This window comes from Hesperophylax consimilis, chromosome 12, assembly GCF_061612785.1.
Source record: "Hesperophylax consimilis isolate HC1 chromosome 12, BYU_Hcon_1.0, whole genome shotgun sequence".
Lineage (NCBI taxonomy): Eukaryota > Metazoa > Arthropoda > Insecta > Trichoptera > Limnephilidae > Hesperophylax > Hesperophylax consimilis.
In genome coordinates, this window is record NC_142847.1 from 32,453,138 (window position 1) to 32,480,918 (window position 27,781).

The following is a 27,781-nucleotide window of genomic DNA, read 5'->3' on the forward strand; positions in this document are numbered from 1 at the left end:
GTTCTACTGTACCTGAAAACTGGGTCTGTTTTTAGGGTGGAATTAATATTAATCTAAGAAATTGAACAAGTTATCTTTTTATCAGTTTTTGTTTCACTTGATCATTCCTTCTCTTCCGTGGGCATCCTAGACTTCCACCATTAACTACTGTATACCACATTATTACTTTGTAAAAACTAAATAATATTGAATTTTCTTCGACTCCGTATCTCGTTACAATACAAAGCTAAAGCGTCAAGTCTTCCTATGGCGTCTCCAATTCACTTCTGTTTACCACATTCTCACTTTTAAAAAACTACATTATATCGACTGTTATTGGACTCCGTATCTCATTTCAGTGTAGAGATAATGCGTCAAGTCTTCCACGTGCTTCCCTGACTTTTTCCACCATTCAAACCACTCTAAAATCTCCTTACACTAATAAGAACAAACTTTGAAATTTTCAATCTGTCTAATAGTTTTTGAGTCTCTAGGGAACAAACAGAAAGAAATATTTTTTTATATGCAACAGATAAACATGTTATCACGAAATGATTTTCTTAGAATTTTTCTCTATCACTCTCGCTATTCAGCATTTAGTTTAGAAGGCGTGTTATATTATATTCCCCAAAGCTTTCAGAAGTAAATTAAGCGTATGGGCGTAATAGTTAATTCGTGGACATGTTTCCAATTTGTATCGTCTTTTCAACCGTAAGACTTCTGATGTCGGGATAAAGCACAATTCAAAGTTATATTAAGAATTTATTATAATACAGGGTTTTCCACGTAGCGCCTTCTTATTGAAATTAAACGTTGTCCAGATCAATACCATCCAATTCCGGCCATAAAAAATCATTAATCATCTCTCTATTAATCAACAGATGCGACAATTTTGCTTGTTGACGAAGCCACCGAGTTGGAAATGGGCCTCATCACTCGAGATGATTTTTCGATGTAATTCTAATAATTAATAATAGTGAATTTAAATAATTTCATTGCGTTGTTGAAGCGTGTATTGTTCCATTTTTATTAATGGCGTAGTTTTTACTTGTCAAATGTCAAAAAATGACAGCTTCAAAAGTAACATCTACTGAAATAGCGGGCTGTTCAAAATAACACCTCTTATTGGAAAACCCTATATTATTATTTTATATCATCTCATTTTATTTTATTTCAATTAATTGTTTTCTTTTATCTTTTAATTTGATTTTATTAATTTTTAAAATAGGGGACACATTACGGGTAAACACTCGAGGCCTACATTTTCAAATATTTTTTTGAAAATACATAATGTTATTGAATTAATAATAAAAAAATCTCAGAACGTTGCAATATATACACAAAAAAAATACGTTCCCTAAATTAGTCAAGCTATTAAACATACCAATTTCGGTTATGACTTTGCCTGTGACGCCGGTTCAATTTGGATTTGCATTGAATTTAAGTGTAATTTTCAAAATTGCAACAAATTTTAGAAACTCTGGTTCAATGAACTCTTGAATTTTAATTTGTTTTGAATTTCAGTGTCATTTTCAAAGTTGATTGTGGGAACAATTCAGACAAGCTTTAAAGTAGGAAACAAAATTATTATTTTTTATAAATTAATTGATAATTCGATAGTTAGAAATGTGTATTTCTTTTGTTTAAATTATTGACAGATGTCGTAATTTTTCACGTTTACTAACGGTGTTCATTCGAAAGGTAAAATTCTGATCGTCTCTAAAATGTACAATGTTTGTTTTTGATATGCGATGATCGTGAGACAAAAATTTTCAGCTTCACAAACATTACTATAATATCCCGTGATTTTCTACAGGTTTGCTCTAGTAAATGATAAAAGTCTTTCCGAAGTTCAAGAGATAAATTCAGATTTGCTGAATTTTATAGTATATTAACGATAATTATTATATATTTGTGGTAATATATCATTGGAAATTTGAAAATGCCGGTTTTTGTATTTTTCCAATTAATATTCAAAATTCAAATCTTTGGGATTTGAATTGGCAGGAGAGCTATGTCGCCACCCAGTTGGGCAGCGTTGTGAGGCAAGTCTTTAAGGGGCCCGGATTATACGAAGGAGGAAATACAAAGGCCGGTAGCTCTTTCCAAATACGAGCCGACTTACACAAAAACGAGTTGAATAAACAACCCGATCTCATGAAGCCAACATCAACTGTGAACGGGTGTTCCGCTAGAGTCTGTCGAGTTTCACGCACGTGCACCAGTACAATCATTAATGCTGCTAGCTCCTTAGATCAGGCTCCATTAAGATACCTATAGAACAGATTACCCACGTTGCGTCTTTGTATTATAGATGGCAATCGGTGTGTTAACAGGGAATTGTCAATCAGACGGACAGCCCTCATTTGCACAGTTTATAGTATTTTGGAGCTCCAACCCAGAGGTGGCTTGCGAATTCAATTGCTGGGCGTACTTAAGATTTATGCAAGGTTAGCAATTGGTCACCATTGAAGAATCTGCTGGCCCTGAGCCGCCCCGATATGCCTACATACTCTAAGCGTTTCCATTCAAATTTGCATGGTACCTAATTCTTGTTTTCTTTTGTATTCTCTGGTAAACAAGTTATTTATAGGTACATTATACACGTATGTACACAAGGACAAAAATTTATTTTTAGTATTCCAGTTTATTTCTTCATGCGGGATGTTCAACGAATACGTCATTAAAAATATTTATTTTGATACGTTACCTGACAAAACTCGGAGCTGCTTCAAAATTGCTTTGAAGTTTCGAACCATCGCACATCGATCACTTTATTTACATTTGAACTGGCCATGATCTCTCGTGTACCTATCAAACATCATCTTTGTGAATAATGTGAACAAAATTTTTAAAGTAATTTAACCATTTAGTACTTTAAGCACTTGCGAAATCTCTGAAAGGTCACTTTCTCTATAATGAGATGGATTTGAACTTATAAACGTAATTTTTGAAAAGGGATGACTTCATTATGCTCCGCACGCAGTGGTATAGAAGTGCAAAATTTTGCAGTATTTTTCCAGAATTTTTTTGACGCGTCAATTCGATTATCATCGGCATAGAAAAACACCCCTTGAGGTTGTTGTATCTAGGGGTAAAGATGAACAGCGTCGAGGGTGATGATCCCATAAATTAAAAAAAGATTTATTATTCAAAGTACCGTACTTTCTTTTTTAAGAAGTCAAAACAGGTAATAAATAATAATATTAACAGCAGGGTATATTCAAGTTTTTGTTTGTTCTCCAAATAAATGAAGTATACAATTATGACAATGAAAGTATTTTTAAATTGATGTCCTAGATGTGACCGTATCCTTTTTTGATTTTTCTGTTTCAGATTTTCGTTTAGAAATCGCTAATATTGTCTTCAATAATTAAATATTAGGTACAATTTGCGGTTTTACTGAGTAAAGTTATTCCAAAAATAAATATTTTAAATTTATTTTTATGTTGAAGAATAAATTTTTCATGACGATTTAAAATGTGCCATTTTCGATATGCCTCGAAACGAAATGTTCATTTTTATTCGTGAATTCAGCGGCGTTGACGTCACGCCGGGCGACGTTGGTGGCAGCAGTCTTACCAGACATTTACAAACCAGCAGTTACTATGTCATAATGACGTTGTGGCCAATTGGAACCGTTTCGGAAGCCAATTTAAAATCGTGGAAGCCAATTTAAAATGTGCGGTCCAAGATTGTTTTTCAAATCAAAAATTATGGATGAAAATATTAAAATCACTTATTCTTAGCATATAATCGTAATCAGAAAAATAAATTTTTAATATTCCACTCATTTTTAAAGGTATTGATTGTTAATGATAATACCCGATTCCGACGAGTTAATTTAAAATAAGTTTGTGATATTGACTTGACTTGATTTTGACTAACGTTCGTTCCCAGAAAATATACTAAATATACCAAACATAGCGCAACTAAAAGAAATACAAAATAATAAAATCAATATCAAAATTAAAATCCATTAAAACTTTTACATTGGTGAGACCTTTTCTTTTTTTACATTAGAACTCAGATTTGACTGTGGGTGTAAATCTTTTCACAGAGGACAGATGGCACGTCGATTACTGTGAGGAAGATTTAATACCACAATATATTTCAATCGCGGTGAAAAGGAAAATAATGTTCGGGTGGACAAATAGTTTTCTTTTTCTAAATAACATCGAATTCGACGCAATGAACACACTCGTACAAACCCACGCGCGAAGTATTATTGGACGAAGTGACCATTTTCAAGTAAGCACGTAGATTCTCGAAACCACTCTATCCTGTAAGGCACGCCTATTGATTGATAGGTAGGTGTTTAGAGGTTACCAACCTACTTACTTGGGTTTGAGATGAAGTACCCACATTCCGGGAAATCCTTTTGTTTATGGGAAAACATCGACAACAAGCAAGAACCTATAACTTTATGTCTCTCTGAAGTATTTTAACTGAACACGTTTTGGAAATTTGAGTTACTTTCTCGTGCAGCATTATTACCTCAATGAAAAATATAGGCCTACAACGAAATATATCTATAGGCTTATAATATAACTAACAGGCTATCGCATTCTGTTTCGTTCGTTTTAATTACAGTTATTTAGCATACTTCAACATTTGCTCACAGACAACCATTTGATGTATTATTTTTACAGCCGGTATAACTATTTTAGATTTTTGGTGGAGGGTATGTGCACCGCTGTCCAGGAACCATTCATTCATTGGATAACAAACACCTCTGCCATAGAGCATCCCAAGTGGTTTGCTATGTTTGGTGACATGGCATAGGTGCCCGGGCTCATGGGGTTAGGTGTGTCGGGTTTGTCCAGGTCTTCTGCCGGATTTAGAGATGCCGGTTCCGGGAGACTTTTTGACCTCTCGAACTATCTCTTGACTCGCCACGCGCAGAATGCGGGAGGGTATTCATACGTCTGTCGCTCTTTGATCCACAGACCCCTCAAATTCCTACCCACCTCTCATATATTTTTCCTTCCTAGAACTCCGTTTTCGTATATAACATCGACCCTGAGGGAAATTATTTCCGTGGGGGCCTAACTAGTGACGTTGAAAATATGACCTTTAGAGAAGTTTCAACTTGTACGTCAAATTCTGTCACATTCGGGAACTATCAAAGTAACATAGATTTTACAAAATATTTTAGTTCCTCTTCTCTAAATTCCATATATAAACAAATAAATAATTTTTAAGACACATTATCTATGTACTGAGTTGAATTTAATTTATTTTTTTTAAATTAGGTACGTTGTGACAATAATACATTTCAGTTATAGGTGCTCAAATGACTGAAAAAATATTTTCATAAATCTGAATCTCTTTAATTTTTCGTCTATCGTAAGAATCATGTTTGCCGGGAAAACATAATGATGAAAAAATAATTAACAAAAGCAAACAAATCACGAAGAGCTTCAAAATGCACGATTAATTTTTATTTATTTAAAGGCCATATGGGCTTTTACAAACATGTACATAATAATTCAGTGGAACGGTAATCAAAAATAAAATTTTCTATTAAAATCATATTGAACCAATGCATAAGAAAAATATTATGCTAACCAAAATTGTTATTTTTACTGCAATATGTTATTATAGCCTTCTTGTTCGTAATCAAAAGTTTTTAATACTCTTTTTTCTTTTATTGAGTTTTATTTTCCAATTTAAGTTTGTTATTTAAATTTTGTTTACTTTGTTACCGGTTTTGACACAACCGTGTCATTAACTAGCAATCTTACCCAGTTTTAAGATTGCTAGTAAATGAAGTAACAAATGTACATTGGAAAATTATACTCAATACAACAAAAATGTCAAAAAATTATTACATAGTTAATGCCCAAGAAATACAAAAAAAATATTTGAACACTCGCTGACCACTTCAAAAAACTTCGAAAATTGTGTCATATATGACGTTCATTTTTTTTTTAATTTCTGCTACATTTGATATTTTGTCTGCTGATATTTTGACGATATGACGGTATGTTGTAGTTCTATCAAACAATTGGTTTTAAGAAATGTTCTAACAACATGACACATATTTTCTTAAATATATTCAACTTTTAAAGATTTTCTCGTCACTATTTCAAGTGACACAAATGTACAATAATTTTTATATTGTTTTTTTTCCGGATGCAGCCTACCTGGACCCCTTCTTGAACGGAAGTCAGGACCTTTTCGCCTTCCGGTCCGTCCTGAAGCTCACGCCATCGCATCCCAGCAACCCGGATTACAGGTAACCACTTATGCTTTATGTTATGTTTTTGTCAACTCCTATTTATTTTCCATTCGTTGGAAATGTTTTTTTTTATTGAGATATAAATATTTCCTTGTGAATGGTCTGAAAAACTCTGCGTGAAGCCCGGGTAACGCCGGGAATTCAGCTAGTTTCCAATTTGATCAGGTTTTAATGTCCTTTCGTAAAACTCCCAAACATTTGTTTCTTCTTAAAACTTATATTAATAGGAAATATTGTAATAAGAAATATATCCATATCGTTGAATAGAGAATAACACGTGTATATTATTTGGTCATTGCTCCATACCAACAGGGCAAACAACCGTCAGCCTTCAAGTATTTAGAAGTTTTCAAGCTTCACAAAATATCATTCAATCTCACGAAACGAAAACTTTTCTTTTTCCAAGTGAGATTATTTATTTGTAGAAGACACGTGGAATTTCCACAAATATAATTTATATTCCAGGAATAATTATTATTTCAAAAATTGACAAAAAATATATATTTTGAGTTATGATATATAAAAAATGCAGTTTTTCCCATCGTTCGATGAAGAAATGTTTAACATTTGAACTCTCCTTAGTCACATTTTGCGTTTTTGATGCCGTATTGTAGTATTTTCTATACACTATATGACACTACATCCTTAGGGTACCTTCCTTAATCAAACATACTAATTTCGCTTGTCTCTGGGCCTACGTAAAATCTTGTTCAATGAACTAAAATTTGCTTTGAATAATACTGGTTGAGGGAAACCTTTTTGCATTGCAGTGGAAGGGATGAATTTATACGTCCGTCACTATTTATACATACGTTCACCCCCAGATTCCTACCCACCCTTCATACCTTTCTCCTTCGAAGACCTCCACTCTTTCCTTTCCTTGAAAATATGATATAGGCACTGAGGGCCTCCCGTGTGTAGCTAATGTAAAAAAATATTATATTTGCCATTTTTTAAATTTGAACTGATTTATGGAGAATTCAAAGTATTCCGTGGTTTTTCAATATGGTTAATGGTAATTTCGGTTTCTGGAATTAACTTCTAACTTCAGTTTTTTTGTTGGAAACGTGTTGTATTGATTTTATGATTTTTCTTCTTCCTAAACAATTTACAATGATGAAGAAATGAGATAATGGCGGTTCACAATCGATTTACGTTTAGATGACGGCCAAAGTTTGCCAAATGGTTGAAGGGTAAAGCTCTCGACAAGCACTCCGAAGGTCGCGGGTTCAAATCCCGGTATGTAAATTTTTGAAATAATATATAGTATACTTGCGGCACGTTCCAGAGTGGAGGATACTCTCAGAATCGTCCTGGTGTAAGATCACCGTTCAGAAGTGAAACATGGCTTGAAATGGCTTTAGCTGTGTTTGGTGACCATACCTGAACAGCCAGGTACTCCACAACCTTCCGTCTTCCCAGTCTCCTTCCATTCTTCACTAATTTCAGCCAATTCAGATAAACTTTCGTCTTACGAACAAACTTTTGAGATGGAACTTTAAAAAACTATCAGAACATCTGAAATAAAAATACAACCGGTTTTCTGTGAAATCTCCCCTTGAAATGTATAAAAGCCCCATAGAATTGGATTATTTACAATTCCAAGGGTTTCGCCCTTTTAAAAAATGAAATTACTTCCTGATGTGCTTACTTCCTGGAACCAAAAGCATTTGGCTGTATTGAAGGACTTGGCGAAAGTGAAATTTTCTTGGGAGAATATTCTTTATATAGAGGAGCACCAATTTGTGGAATTCTGAAGGCAATGTCACGTGACGTGGGTATAAAATCAAACATTCTCATTTTGTTTGCGATATTACTAGTTTAAGAATCAAAAATGGCAACGTGTTTTGTAAGTTTCAGGATTTTCAGGTTTCAGGTTTTTGGGTACCACAGAGAAAAATACTTCAAATTATTGGTAATCCCGTTAGAAACGGGACTGCGGCCGCTTCCTGATATTTTTTTCAATAAATTCTAATAATATCGGAACACGTGTTCATGCACCTGCGTTTGTCTTAATAGTACATAATGTCAAAATGCAAATCTGTTACGAATTTTATGAACACATGTTCCGACATCGTGACATTCATTGGTATTTTACTAAGTTTATCAGGAAATCTTTCAATTCATTCATTAAGGGCCATTCATTCATAAAATATTGAAACACACTTTCAAGCACGTGATCTTTTCGTAATAAATATTATGACGGAATGCGAAAATATTGTTATTTGTATGAACACGTGTTTCGCCGTCCTCATAATACATTCGCTTTTTTATTTATTAGGAAAACCAACAGATTTTTTTTCATCTTTGAATAATAAACTTACAAACAATACAAATAAAATCTAATAACAGATTTTCAGATAAACTTCAAATTATAACAAAAAAACTAAGGGTCCGTCGGCTAAAATATTTGCAAAAACTCTGATACTTTGTTAATAATAAACTATGTCAATTCATTCGTTAAAGGCCTGGAGTCCCATTTTTAACAGAAATACCAGATTAACATTGAGTCTTTTAAAACAGTATTTTATATCAGTTAGTTTTTTTCCGTTTAGCATTTGTAAAGTTGATTTATAAAAAAATATTTGCATCCAGATATTTACCCTTCGCATGAAAACTGTTTGTAAACTTGATACAACATCTGTCAAAAATTTAAACAAAATAAATACCTATTTCAAAAACAGAATTATTAATTTATTATTAATTTTTGGGCCTACATTATCGTTTTTCTGAATCGTTCCAACAAAGAATTCAAATTTTGAGAATCACAGCTAATCCTAGTTGTTGGGGTCATTAAACCCGGGTTACACAAAGATACAGAGACTCACCACCGAAATAATTATTTTGAAGCATTACCTTTTAGCGGTTGTATTTTCATACGTTGTGGTTGTGTTTTGTTACGCTAGCTTTTCGCACTAAGCATCTAGTTGAAAATTAATAGGTGTATTCTCACGATTAAAACAACATTTTGCTAAAATAAAGTCACTTTTCAACAACAACAAAAACAAGTCCGAATATTATACCGGACAAATGATTAAAAGGAAGCCACAAGCCAAAAATTTGTATATTCTTGCTATGCCTTATAACGTCACGAATATAGGTAATAGGCATTAAAATCGCTTGACAAACAATGTCTAGAAACGCTCGATTTCAAGCACTTAAGTGGTTTTTATTTATTTAGTAAACAATTTTATAAGAAAGCAAAAAAGTTAGCCAAGGGAAGCTGTCACAGATAATCTTATCTATAATATTGTACAATTGTTTTTTTATGCGTTCATACAATTCTATTGAAAAAATATTTTTTTACATAGCACTCTCTTTAGGGCGAATTGCCTAATACAAAAAAAAGTAGTTTATGTTTTTTATTGAGTAATCATTTTTTAGTTGTATTTTACTCGGGGGAAACGATAAAAAACTTTCAATTTATCTATAGCATATTTTTTGGTATTCATAATGTAAACCAATTCGTTATAAAGATTAATTGAAAATAGTGATTTAGCATTAAGCTTCGCCTTAAACGCTCACGCGTAACCAATTTCGAATACCAAAGCAATTATACTTGGGTATTCTTACTCCCTTTGTAGTACCTACTACACAATTATACCTTGGTATTCTTATTCCCTTTGTATTACTACACAATTATTGTGATGAAATACTTGTATACTTGGAAATTTAATTATTTTGGAAATTGTTAAATTTAAGGAAGAACTTTATTACACTAGCTGATTTTTCTTTTTTCAGAGAAGTGTGTAAACACATCAGAAAGTTATCTGCGATGCCGCCTTTCTGCGTGCCAAACTATCACAAAATATTTGACAGCATATCGGTAAGTACAATTTTTCGTGTAAATAGGTAAATATATTATTTTTTTCATGTTAACAGCACTTTCAACTTATCCAATGAACAGATTCGTTCACTGTCTCTTCAACATGTGATCACCCCTACTCTCCAATAAGTTGAGCCAGCCGAGCAATCGGCAGGTGTAATTCGGCCTGTAAGATGGACATACTTAACTTGTAACGTAATATTTTTGGTGCCAATGTAACGTATATTTTTTTAGTGTGAATGAGTGTAAGAATAGTGGATGATAATCTAAATAAAAGATTCATATTTACGGAATATAATTTATTGTAAAACAAAACATAGCAAGAGACTCGATGAATAATTTAAATATAAATAATCTCAGGGTGCGACTAACCTCGAAGATGCGTTAGTAGGTCGGTATTATTACGTAAAAATTATTAACATGGTGATTGAAAGTTATGCTAAATTGTAGGTAGTAAAATGAATTAAAATTTAAATATCATTACTATAAATATTAAGGGCGCCAGTTCCATATTTAAACGATAGAACAAAATTTAAGAAATTATAGTAAACCAATATAGCAAACAGTAAGAGAACTAAAGATTGAATATTTGAAACGAATATTGAAATGCATAATGATAAACTAAAAACTTCCCGATTTCGTGATGACCGCCATCCGCGAAGAGTCCTTTCTTTCCCCGTATAGGGTTGCCATCCGTCCGGGTTTCCCCGGATTTGTCCTAGTTTAGAAGGCGTCCGGGGAGCGTCCGGGCGGGGTTTCATTTGTAGTCCGGGTTTGTCAATGGTTCGCCAACGTGGAGAGAATATTCTCATTGGTTTCACAACATTGGACAAAAGAAAGAAATTTACTAAACTTAGAAACAATCTCGTCAGTAATTAAAATTAAATTCAATTTCCAAGAATACAGCTGCATTGATTTTTACAAATTCCTTTTAAAAAGAGAAGATATTCAGAAACTCTCGGAAAGATAAATACAAAAAGACAAGAGGCTGAGGAAAAATCTTTAATAGCTAGATAATCAAATAATGTACTTACAAGTGCTATAATTTCTATTCATTTTTGTAGTTAAAGTAATGATTGTTTTTATTACTTAAAAGAAATGTAGAATTTTAATTTTAATTTTTTATTATTTCATAGATTTCTTGAAATTACAATAGTTATGTTTTTTTACAACCATACTAGGCTAATGCCCGTGTTAAGGTAATATGGCTGTTGATTAAAATTTAAGGTGATATAAATGAGAATAGTTTTGGATATTATATGTTTTAAAAATTAATAATGTAACTTACATTCCAGTAAGTCTAAACTTTAAAAAGGGTCAGTTTTTTACTTTAAGATTTAAGAAGACTGAATTTAGTTCATATTATGTTAAGAGGTATTTTGTTGTGTAAATGGCTGCTGATACAAATTTAAAGAAGATAATTATTATTCATTTAAAAGAGTTACCTCAAAAATTGTAAGACTGAATACTAAAATGGTTTCAGTATTTTTATGATTTTTGTTTAAAAATTTAATTGAATTTTGTTAAGTTTAATATTTTAATAAGGCTTAGTTTTCATAACAGTATATTAATAATTTTTGTTTTATTTTAAGAATGAAAAAATTCTAACTGATTATGAAAACAATGTGTAACAAACTGTAATAAGATTCTGTTTTGTTAGGTACATTTAAAATGATGATAAAAGATAACAAAATTCAATTTTAAGGTCTGAAAATAAATAAAAAGGTGATTTATGACATTTTAAACTGTTTTTATTACACTGATTGTGTTTAAAAAAATCTGTTGACATGTCCGGGTTATGGGCTCTAAAATCCGGGGTTTTCACGCCTCTTGTCCTGGTTGCCAAATTTTAGAGATGGCAACCCTATCCCCGTACGTGTGATCGCTGGATCCGCCACCCGAATACTCAAGACGAAGCTCCTTTTGTTCTGTCAGCCAAACACCGAACCTTGTCTCATGGTGTCGCCAGTTGTCGGACATCCACACCAAATAATATAAATCAACGGGTACTTAATTTATCCCGTTACAAACTGTGCAATCGGGGCGATGCTACCGTAGACATTGAATATACCAACATATAATAGAAACAGTAGAGATGGGCCACAAATGTGTCACCAATATCGTTTGCCCATGCATAGAAGCTTTAGTTACGCCTTTGGTTATAACTAAATTCCAAACGCACAACTTGCATTGTATCATTTAAGTTTGGTTGTGTTTCACATTAACCCCATACAGGAGGCCCTGAGAATAATAATAACGAATATATAAAGTCAAATATATTTAATTTTTTATTTTATTTTTTTTTACAAACACCCACGAGGTCTTGAGGAAAATAATTTCCATTAGGGTCTATGTCATCTTTAGGGATGCTTTGCGGGGGTCTTATTAATGAAAGTAAGGGGAGGCAGTTCTGGGAAGGTAAAGGGTATGAGGGTTGGGTAGAAATCTCACGTACGAATATATCCCTCCCACTGCAGCACAAGGCTGTTCTGTTCAATTGGTCGAGAGACCAGTTGGAGTTCGTCTCCTCAAACCAGCCTCTCCCGATCTGACATTCCACGCAACTGTTGTGTAGGCCCAGCCAAAACACACTTCATCCGATTGACCCGGGCACCCCTGCCAAATCACCAAACGTAGCGAACCACTTGGGGTGACCTATGGCAGAGGTGTTGGTTATCCAATAAATATTTCGCGGGGCGGCGGTACCCAAACCCGCCTCCCAAATTATGCCATATATATTGCATCTCCCTCTGTTTCACTATCTATAGATAAACTAAGTAGAACGAAGCTGGCGACTACTCGCTTCAATACTTTTTCAAATGTATTTTTAGCGCTTTTTTTATTACTTCGACGTTAATAAACGCATTGCCCTATGAGAATTATACTCATAAAATTGAAAAAAAAGCGAGTGAAATAAAAAAGAAGCATAATGCGAGTAGTTCCACTTTTGTCCGTGCGATTGGTTTTGGTATGATTATTTTAAACTGTATCTAAAATACATGAAATTCGTCATCTTGAAACCAATACGTTCATGGAAAAATCGGTGCCTGCTTATCATCCGTAACACATCGAAGAAATGGAAAATACGTTGCAGCGGGTATTACATTTTGAAATGTATCTTACATAAAAGATTTGCTATCTCACGACACGTGACTTATAAAAACTGATGTTTGGGTTAAGGTTGGTTTCGGTAATGCCATTATCATATTTATTACTGACACGAAGCTCTATCTCGTACCTACAGCTGTTTAAGAGAGACAGTTGGGGATACAGTCGGGCATATGAGAATTACAATCTTTATTTGCGTCTATCTTTAAACGGTGTTTTTGTAGATAGGCCCCTGTGATCCTAAATCCCCGCTTTATTTTTTACTACAACTACATCTTGTTACTGAATATCAGGATACTCTCAATGCATTTTATAGGTATGCTGGGTTGAAGATGTGTTCGGTATTAAAATTAAAGAAATTTATATTTTATAAGAAATTTATTCTGTTGCCGGGATATAACAGCCGTGAATAAATTTTAACAATATTTTATATATCACACAAGTAATTAATCAAAGACACAGCAAGTTTTATTTAAGTAATCGCGGTGCGAAAGGAGTAAGTTATTTTGATTAACGCGTTAAATTTAAGTAAGTAGTAGACTGCCTGAGTACCTTCCCGCTGTCGCTTATATAAGGTGCGAATGCATCGAGAATCATCCAGCGGGTAGATAGATGGGCAGTACCTATGGTGTTCGCTAGTAGGCTCCAATGCGTTTCAAGTTGCACCTAAGAACGTCCCCGAACATTCTAGCCATCGCTACTAATGTTACCGTCCGTAAAGCTAAAGATTCTAGCGGTCATCCAATAGCTGTAGGAATAGCGCGGTGGTTTCAGGTACCGTCCGGTTTGACTTCTAGGCAACGCCTAATTTGTCCGGTAGTTTCTATAACGGCCTAGGTACCTTAGCGCTTGGCACCGTGTACTTAGTAGTACCTGACACCGTCCGACTTGAGTAGTGTTATTTTTGTGAATGGATGATCCACCATAATCATTACCTCTTTTATCAATACAGCCTCGCTCTAGTTCTTTTTTGTCCAAAAAACCATTTTTGGCGAAATTGAGTTAAGTATGCAGTTTTTCTCAGAAAGCATTTATTTCTTAGAAAGCACACAGGTATCAGTGGGTAGTAACACGTGGAAAAAAAACAATTTTATATCTGTTTTGTTCCCAGTTACATAGCGTCCACTACGCCACTAGACGATTAATCTAAACTTTTGAAAAAATTATTTGCATCTACCAGCATTGAATGCCCCGTTGTGAAAGTGTTAAAACTTTTCCACTTAAAATTTGTAACATTGAACTTTATCATTGTGACATTGAGGAAATGTTTATTTTTCGTCAATAATATTTGATGATATTAGAAAATTATTTCAAAACTTTTAACAAACCATATTTTTGTTTTCGATTTCTGAAAACATTTCCTTCAATTTTCTCACTAAATATGTATCTACCCACCCACGCAATACATATTCCTTTAAAAATACAAGTCTTATCAAAAGGTATTTTTTATATCTAGATCAATGAATTTGTTGACGAATACTGGTTGTTTTCAATAGAAATTTCAATGGCTCGTGATAAAAATTGACAGTGGCAAATAAATTTTCAGCATCTTCTGGCAAAATTAGTACGAAAAAATTTCGATATTTTTTCTTGAATATTATCGATTCTAATCGGATTGCCGGGTATCTGAAAGTTGAAAAGCCTTTGTGTAAATTGAAGACCTTAGTTTTTTTCAAATCGGTATACATCTTATGTCTTTCGAATTTCTGTTAAGTCAGTGGTACAGACCGAATACACTTATTAGTATAGATAATATAATTTATGACAATTTGTTTACAAACTTTTAAATTATACTAACTTTTCTTTAATTTTTGAAACCATCAATGTAATATATTATTGAAGAAGAAGATAATACTAACAAATCTAAACGAAACATGAAACAGAACAAGACTTATAAATTAAAAAGATAACGGACTCAACTGGGAATCGAACCCAGGATCTCTGTCTCACCGCGACAAGGGCTTTTTCCACTCGACCATTGGGACCTAATAGGCCAATCATTAGAACGATCAGTGACTGAGTTGTCATCGCGTTTAAGTCTCACCCAGGCGTCGTGCGTTCAATTCCTCGGCTAGATAAGTCCTCCATCCTAACACAAGTAGTAGGATGTTTCCAAATATTCTCAGAGAATCTCTTAATCAGGGAATGTTTTTCTTTCTTGTTAAAATATTATACATCATATTTGTTGATACCATATTTCAAATTCAGAATTATCAATTTTATCTTGCAACTCTATTTCCCATATCTTTGACTAACTAGTTTGTAAATTTTTACAATGTTTGATTATTGTTTTTTAATCATGGTGATTATTGCTGGCGTTTCAATTTAGTTTCTTTCAGTAAAAATTTAGGATATTTTCACACGGATATTTGACAAAGTTCTAAAAAATATGAAAGGTTTTGTTAGAACTATTGATACAGTTAAATATGACCGAAAAAGATAGGGTCCCATCAGCTAAGTTGGTAGAGCGGTGCTCCGGCAAGGCAAGGGTCTTGAGTTCAAGTCCTAGATGTGACCGTATCTTTTTCTGATTTTTCTGTTTCAAATATTCGTGTAGGAATTGCTAATATTGTCTTCAATAATTAAATATTTTGATTTGAGGTTTTAGTCACTAAGTTATTCAAAAAAATAAAATATTCATCCTGGACTTGCAGATAAAGTCAATAGATGTCGTACACTAAAATAAATTAAGATATATTTATCTTAGATACTGTCTAGATTGCATTTAGTTCGAGTTGAATCTTGTGATTATCCTAAAGATAGCAGCCAATAAAAATGTGCGATGATAAAAATGAAGGTAATATTGGTAGTTGTTCTTATTCGAAGTATGATACAGTTAAATATGACCGAAAGAGATAGGGTCCATTAGCTCAGTTGGTAGAGCGGTGCCCCGGCAAGGCAAGGGTCCTTGGTTCGAGTCCTAGATGTGATATTTCTTCAATAAGAAAAGAATTTCATTTTCAAAATTTGAACTGATTTTTCAAGAATCAAGAGTTTGCGCTAGTAATCAGTAAAAAACAAATGGTGTGAAGACGAATAGAAATGGTAATTTTGTTTCCATGGTTACAATGATAATATCAAAATGGCGCTTTTTTAACGTTTGAGTTTAATTAGACCTTTAGATAAGATACTAAATATGCTACTCCATTTAATTGCTTCTCTAGGTGACAATGCATAATGTAACTCTTGGAAGGTCTCCATGGTCGAAGGGCAAGGCTCTGGACTAGCAATCTGAAGTGTAATACCATCAACCGGAACTGTAACGCTGCTTGAAATGGTTAAGCCGTGTTTAGTGACTAGTTCTGAATAGTCAGGTACTTCCCCACGTACCTCTTCCCTATTCATTTCCCCTCACTTCCATCTTTAGCCTCGATTGTTAAAATGGTTTCTGAATGGTTTATTAATTTTTCGAAGAAAAGTACCTCTCACCGGTTATTATTCATTTTATTAAAAGGCAAATAACTTAGCTTCAATCATTTTTTTTTATATTCACGATCTATATATTAACAATGTTCACTTCATCAAGAGTAAATGAGTGAGTGTACATTTACTCCCGATAAAGCAAACATTGTTCGCGAAACGTGTAGATTGTGCATATAAAAAATATAAAGTGATTTAAACTATGTTATTTGTTTTGTTAATAAAAAAATACGTATCGTTTTTTACCATTATCATTGTACCGCTTAGTTTAAAAAAAAAGAAGCAATTTTATTCAATTATACAAGGGCAATTATTTGCAGGAAAATATATTAATAACTGTTTATTTTTAGCTTTTTTACTAGTTAGACCTTTATTTATTTTATATTTATCTTTGGCAATGTTTCAGATTTGTGAATTATTGTATCGATGGAATCAAATAAAAGAAAAACATCTACATTCCACAATATAGATGTTTTTCTTAAATTTATCGAGCATGAATGACATGAATTGTCGAATGTGACATTGGGTTTATTCTTTCAATCTATCTTACCAGTATTATTTGAGAACTTTCAACTCCCACCATACAAATATTATTCATAAGGGTTAAAATACCACATCTATATCATTTGGAAAAATATTGTTTTTTGAGGCAAATATCTAAGAAAATACTGGAAAGCTCTCAGAGAACGGCTTGAAAAACATGTAAAAAAATATTCATGTATCAAATTTAAACATTTCCAATGTTTTATTTGATTTACATTTATTTATTTATTTTATATTATAGAAACAAATATGTATGTATATTCAGTAATTAACGTGTGACGTTGGTTGTGTATGTTAGTGTGTGTGTATATGTACGCGCATAGAACTGTTTACATCATTGACATGATTTTACTTTTAAATTTGGGCAGCGAATCCAAAAAAATTCGATGTTAAAGTATAGACAAATGTTATTGAATGTATATTAAGAGCATCGTTATTTTGGGAATTAGACGATGGATTTGTTTAATAATTAAGCGTGTGGAATAGCTCTGTATGTCGTTGTTATGTTTGCACAAAGCTTGCAAGAGCTAACTGCAAAGTTAAGTATATGCTCACGCGTTGCCGGAATTCGATCATACACCCAGAGCGTGTAAACACACTAGTATATACGCATCTCGGCATGTCTACAATCGGGTGAACACCAATACATACACGTACATCCGCGATGTCTCCGACCTGATATTGGTCACGTAGGCCTATAAGTACCTACAACCAATCATATGGCTAAGATGCAAAACGTGTCCTTATAAGGGCATGGGGCACGCGCCAAAGAGTGGGACAAGCCCCCCCCCGCGAGCGACCAACGCAGGTCAAGTACTCGCGGCCAGCTACCCACGCCTCAGTTCCCTGGGAAGCGCGTGGATTGCAACATGCTGTGTTGGTTCCGAGTTAACTTTTGCCGCTCAAATCTGTGACGCCGTAAAAATGGACCGGCGGAATTGTTTCACCTTGCGTGTCGCCTCTCGAGTACCAGTTCTCCACTTCAAAGGGATCCCCCGAATCACCAGCACCATTACATTATAGAGCTGTGTCCTGTCTCCATCGGCCGCTGGCCACCAGCACCATTACATTGTAGAGCTGTGTCATGTCTCCCTCTGCCTGAGGCCCACCAGCACGTAACATTATATAATTGGGTCATGTCTCCTCCGTCCGGGCCACATGCTGTCTACGGCCCAGACACCTCTGCTCACCACAGCCGGGTCGTGAAGAACCCCTTGGCGAACCGACCCGTGCTCCAGCTCTTCCTCGCCTGTTGATGCCGGCCGCCCTTCCTACCGTCCACGCCAGGCTGAGAACAGTGAACTCATAGACCCCTGCCTCAGTCCTGGGCGTCTGCCGCTCCAGCCTGTTTGTGTGGAGCCCCTTGGCCCTCCAACCAGTGCCCCCGCCCTGCTCCATCGTCTCTACGCCTCCAGCCGCCGCTCTGGCGTCCTTTGTCGTCCAGCGTGGCGTGCCCCGGTGGCAGTCCTTCGGCTTCCGTCCTGCACCCTGCCTAGGCCCCTGCCTATGGCACCTGCTGACCGTCTCACCGCATCCACCGTAAAGTACACGTGAGCTAATATTATACCTTTGTCAATCAGAGCCCTTAGAGTCAATAGATTGCTAGAAACAAGTCAGGCCTTAAAGAGCTATGTACCTTTTGTAGATCTGTTTGATAACCTGTATTACCTGTATTACCTGTACAATAAAAACTCATATCAAGAGACTTGTTTCATTTGGGAAATTGACTATATATAAATCCACACCCTGAAGATTGGAGTACAAGCTCAGCTTGTGTACTCACTCATATATAGCATATTACTTGGCTGGAATGCTAATGTAACAACTTATAACTATAAGTTACGTTAATAAGCAGGGCTAATGTAACACTGGACGCCCAACCTGGATAGTCAATTACCCGATGGAATGTGTCTTTTCTTGTTATGTGTTACTGTAATATTCTTGTGTATTAATGTTTTTATCCACAGCTGTGTGTTATAATTCATTTCTGATCCGGGAGTGTTTGTTCCGTCGCCCGGTACACGTACGCAGTATATAGGTGCCGTCGGTAATGCGCAGTTCCAATTTCTAAATACGCAATAAACAAATACGAGAAATTACGGCGTAATAAACATTAAATGTGGTTGTTTCCAAGAGATAGAGGTGTTATTTCAATTTTGAAATGCAATTTAATTGTTTCGTATAGAAATAATTCCTTTTGTCAGGTTAAGCTTTGCTTATCTGTTTCATTATAATAAGTTGAAATAATTCAAATACTATAAAGAACTTCCAAGTGTCAATTTGCGATAGGATTAAATTCAGTTATTTTAATTCACATTCTTTAATAAATATCGTATTGGTTGTTTTTAAATTAAGATCCATAGACTTTACCGGTCGTTCCCATTATTAAACCATGGATCCTCACAATATTGGTAGAATTTTAAATTTTGAAAAAGCGACGGCGTCATCAATAAAAAAATGGCTAATAGAAAGAGGGATTGTTCCAAAAAGAGCCGTGTCATCTCTAAGAGAACAATGTGTGGCATATAATGCATCTCTTAATTTGAACACAGAAACTCCAATTATTTCCTTAAGTTCGCCAGAAGTTAGTACGACACCTAAAACAAGCAGTTCCGGTTCCCACGATGTGATAAACCCGATTGTGGTGCACCATAACGTTGATAGAACCAATTTAAGATACGTCGAGAAGAAAATCAGTAATTTAACGAACTGGAAAATTTCTTTTGATGGCAATACGGACGTTCGTGTTTTTTTGGATAGAGTTACTGAGTTACAATATGCCAGAGGCGTGGATTGGGAAGACCTAGCTAGAGGGTTCATTGACTTGCTGACCGGTTCCGCTTTATTATTTTACAGAAAAATTTTTAAGACTAACCTGAAATGGGAAGAAATTAAGATAGCTTTTTTAAAAAGATTTGAAAACCCGTCATTCCAAATAACTGAGAAGTCGAAGTTATTTAATTTAAGTCAGAAAGTTCATGAGAGGGCGTCAGACTACATTCTGGAGGCATTAGCGATAAATTCTAAACTAAATATACCTCTTCCGGAATCGGAACTTCTATCATTAATCACAAAAGGTCTCCTGCCGGTATATGCGCAATTAAAAATCGGTCGTGAAATCTCTAATGTTACGGAATTGCAGTCGTTATGTGACGAGATGGACAAGATTAAATTCAATTCCGTCTCGAGTTATGTTGAGACCGATACTGCCTCGGGCTCTAAAATTCTCGAAGGTGATTCCAGAATTAAATCTAAATTACACCATTACAAACAGTTATATAATGTATCTGTTAGACAATATGTAAATTTAATGTCGTCTTTGAATAATAAATTAACATCTCCATTGTCCGAGGAAGACTTGGCTTTAACAGTTAAAAATGGTTTATTACACAAATATAATAAACTTTTCTCGTACAATGCACCTAGCTCTTGTAACGATTTAGTTAAAAGTTGTGAGCTCATGGATGAAACTCATCATGATAATTCTCAACTACGTAACAAAAATAGATTGTTTGGCCAGAATAAAAACTCTCAGTTAGCAATGATTACACAAAGGTCGACTGACTTAGCTAACCGTGCTTGTTTCAGATGCAATCAAAATGGCCATTTTGCAAAATATTGTAATGCAGTTAGCAATAGTAGTGTCCCGCGCCGTAGCCCGCGATGGAAAAAGCCGGATGACAACAGAGCAAATGTTATGCCGGATTTGTCAAAACCACCCCCGTTTCAATGTAATAGGAATCAAAAAAACTGGTAGACGGTCATTCTAATTCAAAGCCATCTTTAAACACTAGGAAAAAAGAATGGAATGACTGGCTAAATTATGTAAAATTATTTTCGTATACTGATTCCCTAGAAGCGTGGAATGTAACTTGCAGCGGTGATGGTCGCCCGCATGTAACATTTTATGTCAATAATCGGGTGTTATCAGGTTTATTAGATTCGGGAGCATCATTGTCTTGTATTGGAGGCGATTTACACAAACATTTCTCTTCTTATACGTTGTCACCCTGCAACTTGTTAATTACAACGGCAGATAACAAGAGACAGGAAGTGTTGGGAAAAATATCACTTCCAATAACTTATAATGGTATATCACAAACTATAGAGTTCGTAATAATTCCCTCACTGGGTCAAAAAATCATTTTAGGTATCGATTTCTGGAAGAAATTTAACATTGCTCCGAATTTATTCACGTCGGAACAAAATATTTCGTACACTTCTATCTCAGAGGTTAATGTTGTAAAATCTAAAAACGATCTTACACCGGAACAAATGAAATCACTTAGTGATGTAATGGAGGAATTTCAATCCATATCTTTTGCTAAACGCGGTTTGGGTAAAACGAATTTAATCGAACATGTTATTGAAACCGAAGGTTTACCAATTAAACAACGCTATTACCCCTTATCTCCTGTGAGGTTGAAGCAGCTAGAAAACGAAGTTGACAAAATGTTAGAATTAGGCGTGATCGTAAAAAGTAAATCTCCTTGGTCAAATCCAGTGATACTGGTACCCAAGAAGGATGGAACTGCAAGGTTTTGCCTTGATAGTAGACGTCTTAATATGGCTACCAAAGCCCAGGTTTACCCACTTCCAAATGTGCATCGTATTTTGGACAATCTTCGTCATGCAAATTTCATAACATCGCTAGACTTACTTAAAGCCTTCTGGCAGATTCCATTACACATGTCGTCACGCGAAAAAACCAGTTTTGTAGTACCAGGTAGAGGTACATTTATGTTTGTAAGACTTCCTTTTGGTTTACGAAATGCTCCAAGTGAGTTACAACGTCTGGTAGACACTCTTTTCGGTCCAGAATTTGAACCAAACCTTTTTGCATATTTAGATGACTTAATTATTATTTCGCAAACTTTTGAAGAACACATTGAACTTCTTAAAAAAGTATGTGGTATACTTAAGAATGCGGGATTAACATTAAATATAGAGAAATCTGAATTTTGTAAATCAAGACTAAAATACTTAGGTTTTGTTATAGACAGGGAAGGTCTCCGCACAGACCCGGCGAAAATTGAAACTATTAAGAATTTTCCCCGTCCTCAGAATACAAAACAGGTGAAATCATTCTTAGGTTTATGTAGTTATTACAGACGTTTTATTGACAATTTTTCAAACATTGCCGCACCTTTAACTCATATAACTGGGGGTAAGAAGAACCTACCTAATTATACATGGAATGATGAAGTAGAAAAGTCATTTTCCACCTTGAAGAATGCATTGATCTCGGCACCGGTATTAAGTTGTCCTGATTTTAAATTACCTTTTATAATACAATGCGATAGCTCAAATTTTGCAATCGGAGCATGTCTCTCTCAACAGTTCGAAGACGCAGAACACCCTGTAGCATATTACTCGAGAGTATTATCAAAAGCGGAAAAAAATTATAGCACCACAGAGCGCGAATTATTAGCCATTCTTGACGCCGTGTACAACTTTCGTTCATACGTAGAAGGGTCAAAGTTCACAGTAGTCACAGACCACTCGAGTTTAAGGTGGTTGATGTCACTAGAAAATCCTTCAGGAAGACTTGCCAGATGGGCAACTCGTTTGTCTCAATTCGATTTTAATATTATTCACCGTAAAGGTTCTCTGCATATAGTACCGGACGCACTTTCACGTATAGAAATTACTCAGCTAGACTCATTATTAAGCGCGCCTAATACTAAAGACAAATGGTACACAGAACTTTATAAAAAATGCGTTGATACCCCACAAAATTGTCCTAACTTCCTGATAAAAGAAAATAAGTTGTTTAAACATTGCAAAGCTGATTTTTCTTTACAAGAAGATTACGAATGGAAATTAGTGTCCCCTGTAGAAGATCGGCAAGCTATAATATCGGATTGTCATGATTCTTCCACGTCAATACATCCAGGCGTGTTTAAAACCTTTAAAAAATTGTCATTAAGAAATTTTTGGCCCGGTATGTATAATGATGTGAAGAAGTTAGTGTCTCGTTGTAATACTTGTAAGGCTTATAAACATTCAACGAAACCAGCTTTAGGGTACATGTCGCATCCCAAGAACGTCGACCGACCAATGCAGAGTTTAAGCATAGATTTGATAGGTCCATACCCGAAGGGTTATGACGGTAACTTTCACATTCTAATTGTGGTAGACGTTTTCACTAAATACTGTTGGTTATTCCCACTACGCCATGCTACGGCTAAAGCCATAATAGAAGTTTTAGAATATAATATTTTCTTACCAATCTCTGTCCCTAGAACACTGATAATGGACAACGGTCGACAGTTCATATCAAACACCTTTAAAGCCTTCTTATCTCAGTACGGCGTCCCAGATATTTATTACAACACATTCTATACGCCTATGAATAATGTAGTGGAACGCTATAACCAAACAATCGGTACTACATTGGCTATTCTAGTAGGCAATGATCACCGTCAGTGGTCAAAACACGTCAAAACGGTTCAAGCGGCGATAAACAATACTGTCAATCTTACGACTGGTTTCACCCCATTTTTTCTTATGCACGGGTTCGAGAAGACAGTACACGGAACTTCACATTGGCGTATATCGTCTGGTAGTCGAAATGACGAACAACCAGATACAGTAGCAGAATACGCGGAAAAATTACAAGAACTAATAGCTATTTATGACAAAGTGAGTGATTCTATGGCGGAAGCATATAAACAGAGTGCCGCTCGGTACAATACAAGACACAAGTTGGCTTCTTACGGAATTGGTGACATCGTATGGAGACGTAACTTTGCACAATCGAAAGCTGGGACGTACTTCTCAAATAAACTAGCGCCTCGTTTTGTAGAAAATCGGGTGAAACAAAAAATCTCTAGCACGGTGTACCAGCTAGAAGATTTAAACGGAAAAACTGTAGGAAGGTTTCACATTAAAGACATAATAAAACTAGGTAACAATGTCACTTAATACGTGTCACTAATCGGGCTGAATTTGTTGTTATATTACAGAAAATAAAATCATTGATCAGAATAAAAACTCGCAACAGAAAAATATTACACAGAAAATAAATGTTTGGTCAAAAATAAAACACGCTACGAGCAGTAACTTGATATATCTTAATAATTCACGACTATTAAAATACCGACAAAGGATCCATTCCCGCGTCGCAACAGACAATATTTACGCATAATAATAATAAATATGAATTCGTCAAAGGTCGCCGCTTTCATGTTGATACGTATATTTCATTCTCGCACCCAGTTTAATGCGATATATTATGTAAACTATAATACATATTTCGTGCATTTCTAATAATATTATTTAAATAAACAAGGTGCTATGTGTCATCCAATGTTTATAACTCAAAGACGTCATGAATCTTTGAGTACATCTATTATTGGCTGGCATAGTAGCCACTCTGTTTATTCTATTATGTTTCTGTGAGATTCTGACTAGCTAGCAGACATCTTATAGAAATACAATATAAAATTTTTTTTCTCTCTCTTTTCACCTATCTCTTCCATAACTATAACTCGTTTTAAAGTAATAATAACAATAAATCAAAACTCAGACACTTTTATGTGATATAGAAGATATAAGTTGTAGTTATGAGATAACTACATAAGTTATATAAAATTATATTTAAAAATATACATTTTTGTATATATTTCGTTACGAAACACGACACGTTACATTGATTGAGGGTTAAATTCAAGAACCTTAAGTTTTAGTGGAATTTTTTTTATTATAGTAAGGAAAAAACCGCCTTAAGCATTCAATATCCTGCCCGGGACCGAAAAATAAACTTAATTTATATTTCGTGGAATTATTGTACTAAGAATATATACCAATTTTTAGTACAAATTAAGGTTATATTTGTATATATAATCTTCTTTTCGTTGACAGGAAACGGCGTAAGAAATGTCCTGTACTTTTGAAGTGATGATTTCGTTCTTCATCACTTAAAGTTATCAGTGGTAGATTAGGAACCCATTTTGTAAATATAACTCAAATATCTTGTGTTATAAATTGTATAGTTCAAATGAGAAACCCCGTATGTGGTTTTTGTTCAGACATTCTCTTATATAGAAAATTATGTCAAATGTTTTTGTATTTAATTGGTTACATACCAATTATTTGTTTTTTTTTCTGGAATTTTTTTTCTTTTCTCCTTCTTGCGCAGTGAATACGTGTCGTTATTTTTAAGGAAGTCAATCTCTAGAAATCGGATTATGTAGTTCTCGATTTTTAAATTAAAAAGACTCGAATAAGTCTTATATAACAGAAATTGAATTATCACACACAGTAGTTGTTGAGTGGTATGTAATATGTTTGTAAATTAAAATTGTGTAATTGTTCCCTAACTAATTATTAATTAGTTATGGGTTGTGTATTGTAATTTTTTGTAAACACGTATTTGATTGCCTCGGTATCAATAAAAAGAAATAGCGTGTAAAGTCCTTCATAAAGTTGAGACGAAATAAAATTGTGTAATTGTATTATATGTTATGCCATGTCAATTATGGTGTAAATTTTTTTTAATTGTAAACACGTATTTGATTGCCTCGGTATCAATAAAAAAAACCAGCGTGTAAAGTCCTTCATAAAGTTGAGACGAAATAAAATTGTGTAATTGTAATATGTGTTACGCCATGTCAAGTGCGGTGTGTATGTTCTCATAGGAAGATGAATTATAATATATACCCGGTAAGAAGAAATAGTTTTTGTAAAGATAACGTAATTATGTCTTAGATTTGGAAATCTAAAATTGTTGGTCATTAAGGACAAATGGTGGTTGCATATTTATGTCATTTTGGGACATTATTGAATCTTAACCAATGAATTGGGTTAATAATTGCACTTAAGGTCATTTTGGGTTTTGTCTGGTCATTTGGTGAGAACACTTTATGAGTGTTCTGAAAATTTTGTCGAACGTTTTCGTTACGACGTGCTGGTGTTTCTTGTTAACACCTGGTACAGCGCTGTACGGTTTATAGGAAATAAATCGTTAAATGTCATAGGATAATATTAGCCTTATAATTAATTACATGGTAGGTCTTGGTAGCGTTGACCTGTATAATCAATATGCGATACGAGAGGATTGGTCTATATGCCTAAGAATTATTAGCAACCAGACAAACCATGACTAAATGAGAATATATTGTTAAAATCTTGAGTAGAATTTTTGTTGTTTTCCGTTTTTCAAAATTATCAATGGATAATAAGAAATAACATAACATGTGTATTGATACTTGTGTTGTATAGTGTCAAGAATTTCATTGTTAAAGACGCAAATATGGGTTGATTTCGATCAATCGCATGATATAATCAGCGTACACATTCCATAACAGGAATTTTGTGTATAAAAAAAACATGTCTAGTTTAAGAATTTCATTGTAAAAAACGCGAAATATGGGTTGATTTTGGTCAATCGCATAAGCGTATAATATTCTCTAACCAGAATATCATTTTGTATAACATTGTACAATTGTGAACATTGTTAATTGTTCTTCTTTTGTGGTTTGATGGAAAGTGTAGGCCTGGTGGTAAATTGTGTACATCCATTCGGTAATACCACATTGTATGCTACATTTGTTGTTTTGGTATTGTCTTTTTTTTAAGAAAAAAAAAAGGAAGCCAGGTGTATTCTTTTTGTTTGGAAAGAAGGTGATGTGTAGTCTTTTCTGTTTGGAAAAATCGTATGTATTCTTTTCTGTTTGGGAAGAAGGCCATGTGTTTTCTTTTGTTTGGAAAAAAGTTGTGTATGTAAATCATAGCGTGTTTTGTATCGCGCCTTGGAGATCATTTCTGCAATTATTTTTGAAAGAGGTTTGGCAACCCTTGTTCAGTGTACTTGTTAGGATTGTTCAACTTGGCTCTCAGGTAGTTAAATTTTTGTTTTGGCTCGTTAGGGAGTGTTTAAATCTTTGTGAAATGAGGTAGCTTTGTACCTCTCGTACGGCAAACAAGAGGACGTTGCCCTGCTTCAGCCACGTTGCCTGGGATCTTGTTTCATCGACAAGGAGGGTAGTGTTATGTTTGCACAAAGCTTGCAAGAGCTAACTGCAAAGTTAAGTATATGCTCACGCGTTGCCGGAATTCGATCATACACCCAGAGCGTGTAAACACACTAGTATATACGCATCTCGGCATGTCTACAATCGGGTGAACACCAATACATACACGTACATCCGCGATGTCTCCGACCTGATATTGGTCACGTAGGCCTATAAGTACCTACAACCAATCATATGGCTAAGATGCAAAACGTGTCCTTATAAGGGCATGGGGCACGCGCCAAAGAGTGGGACAAGCCCCCCCCCGCGAGCGACCAACGCAGGTCAAGTACTCGCGGCCAGCTACCCACGCCTCAGTTCCCTGGGAAGCGCGTGGATTGCAACATGCTGTGTTGGTTCCGAGTTAACTTTTGCCGCTCAAATCTGTGACGCCGTAAAAATGGACCGGCGGAATTGTTTCACCTTGCGTGTCGCCTCTCGAGTACCAGTTCTCCACTTCAAAGGGATCCCCCGAATCACCAGCACCATTACATTATAGAGCTGTGTCCTGTCTCCATCGGCCGCTGGCCACCAGCACCATTACATTGTAGAGCTGTGTCATGTCTCCCTCTGCCTGAGGCCCACCAGCACGTAACATTATATAATTGGGTCATGTCTCCTCCGTCCGGGCCACATGCTGTCTAC

At 34.9% G+C, this 27,781-nt stretch overlaps 1 protein-coding gene across 1 annotated transcript in view; it reads left to right on the top strand.

The window, feature by feature from the left end:
* Nucleotides 1-27,781, top strand: part of Gyc32E (Guanylyl cyclase at 32E) — a 345,132-nt gene that overhangs the window by 169,450 nt on the left and 147,901 nt on the right. The window contains exons 10-11 of the mRNA XM_089637598.1: nucleotides 6,124-6,220; nucleotides 9,965-10,049. Coding sequence (XP_089493724.1) covers nucleotides 6,124-6,220; nucleotides 9,965-10,049 — 182 coding nt within the window. The remainder of the gene's footprint in view (nucleotides 1-6,123; nucleotides 6,221-9,964; nucleotides 10,050-27,781) is intronic.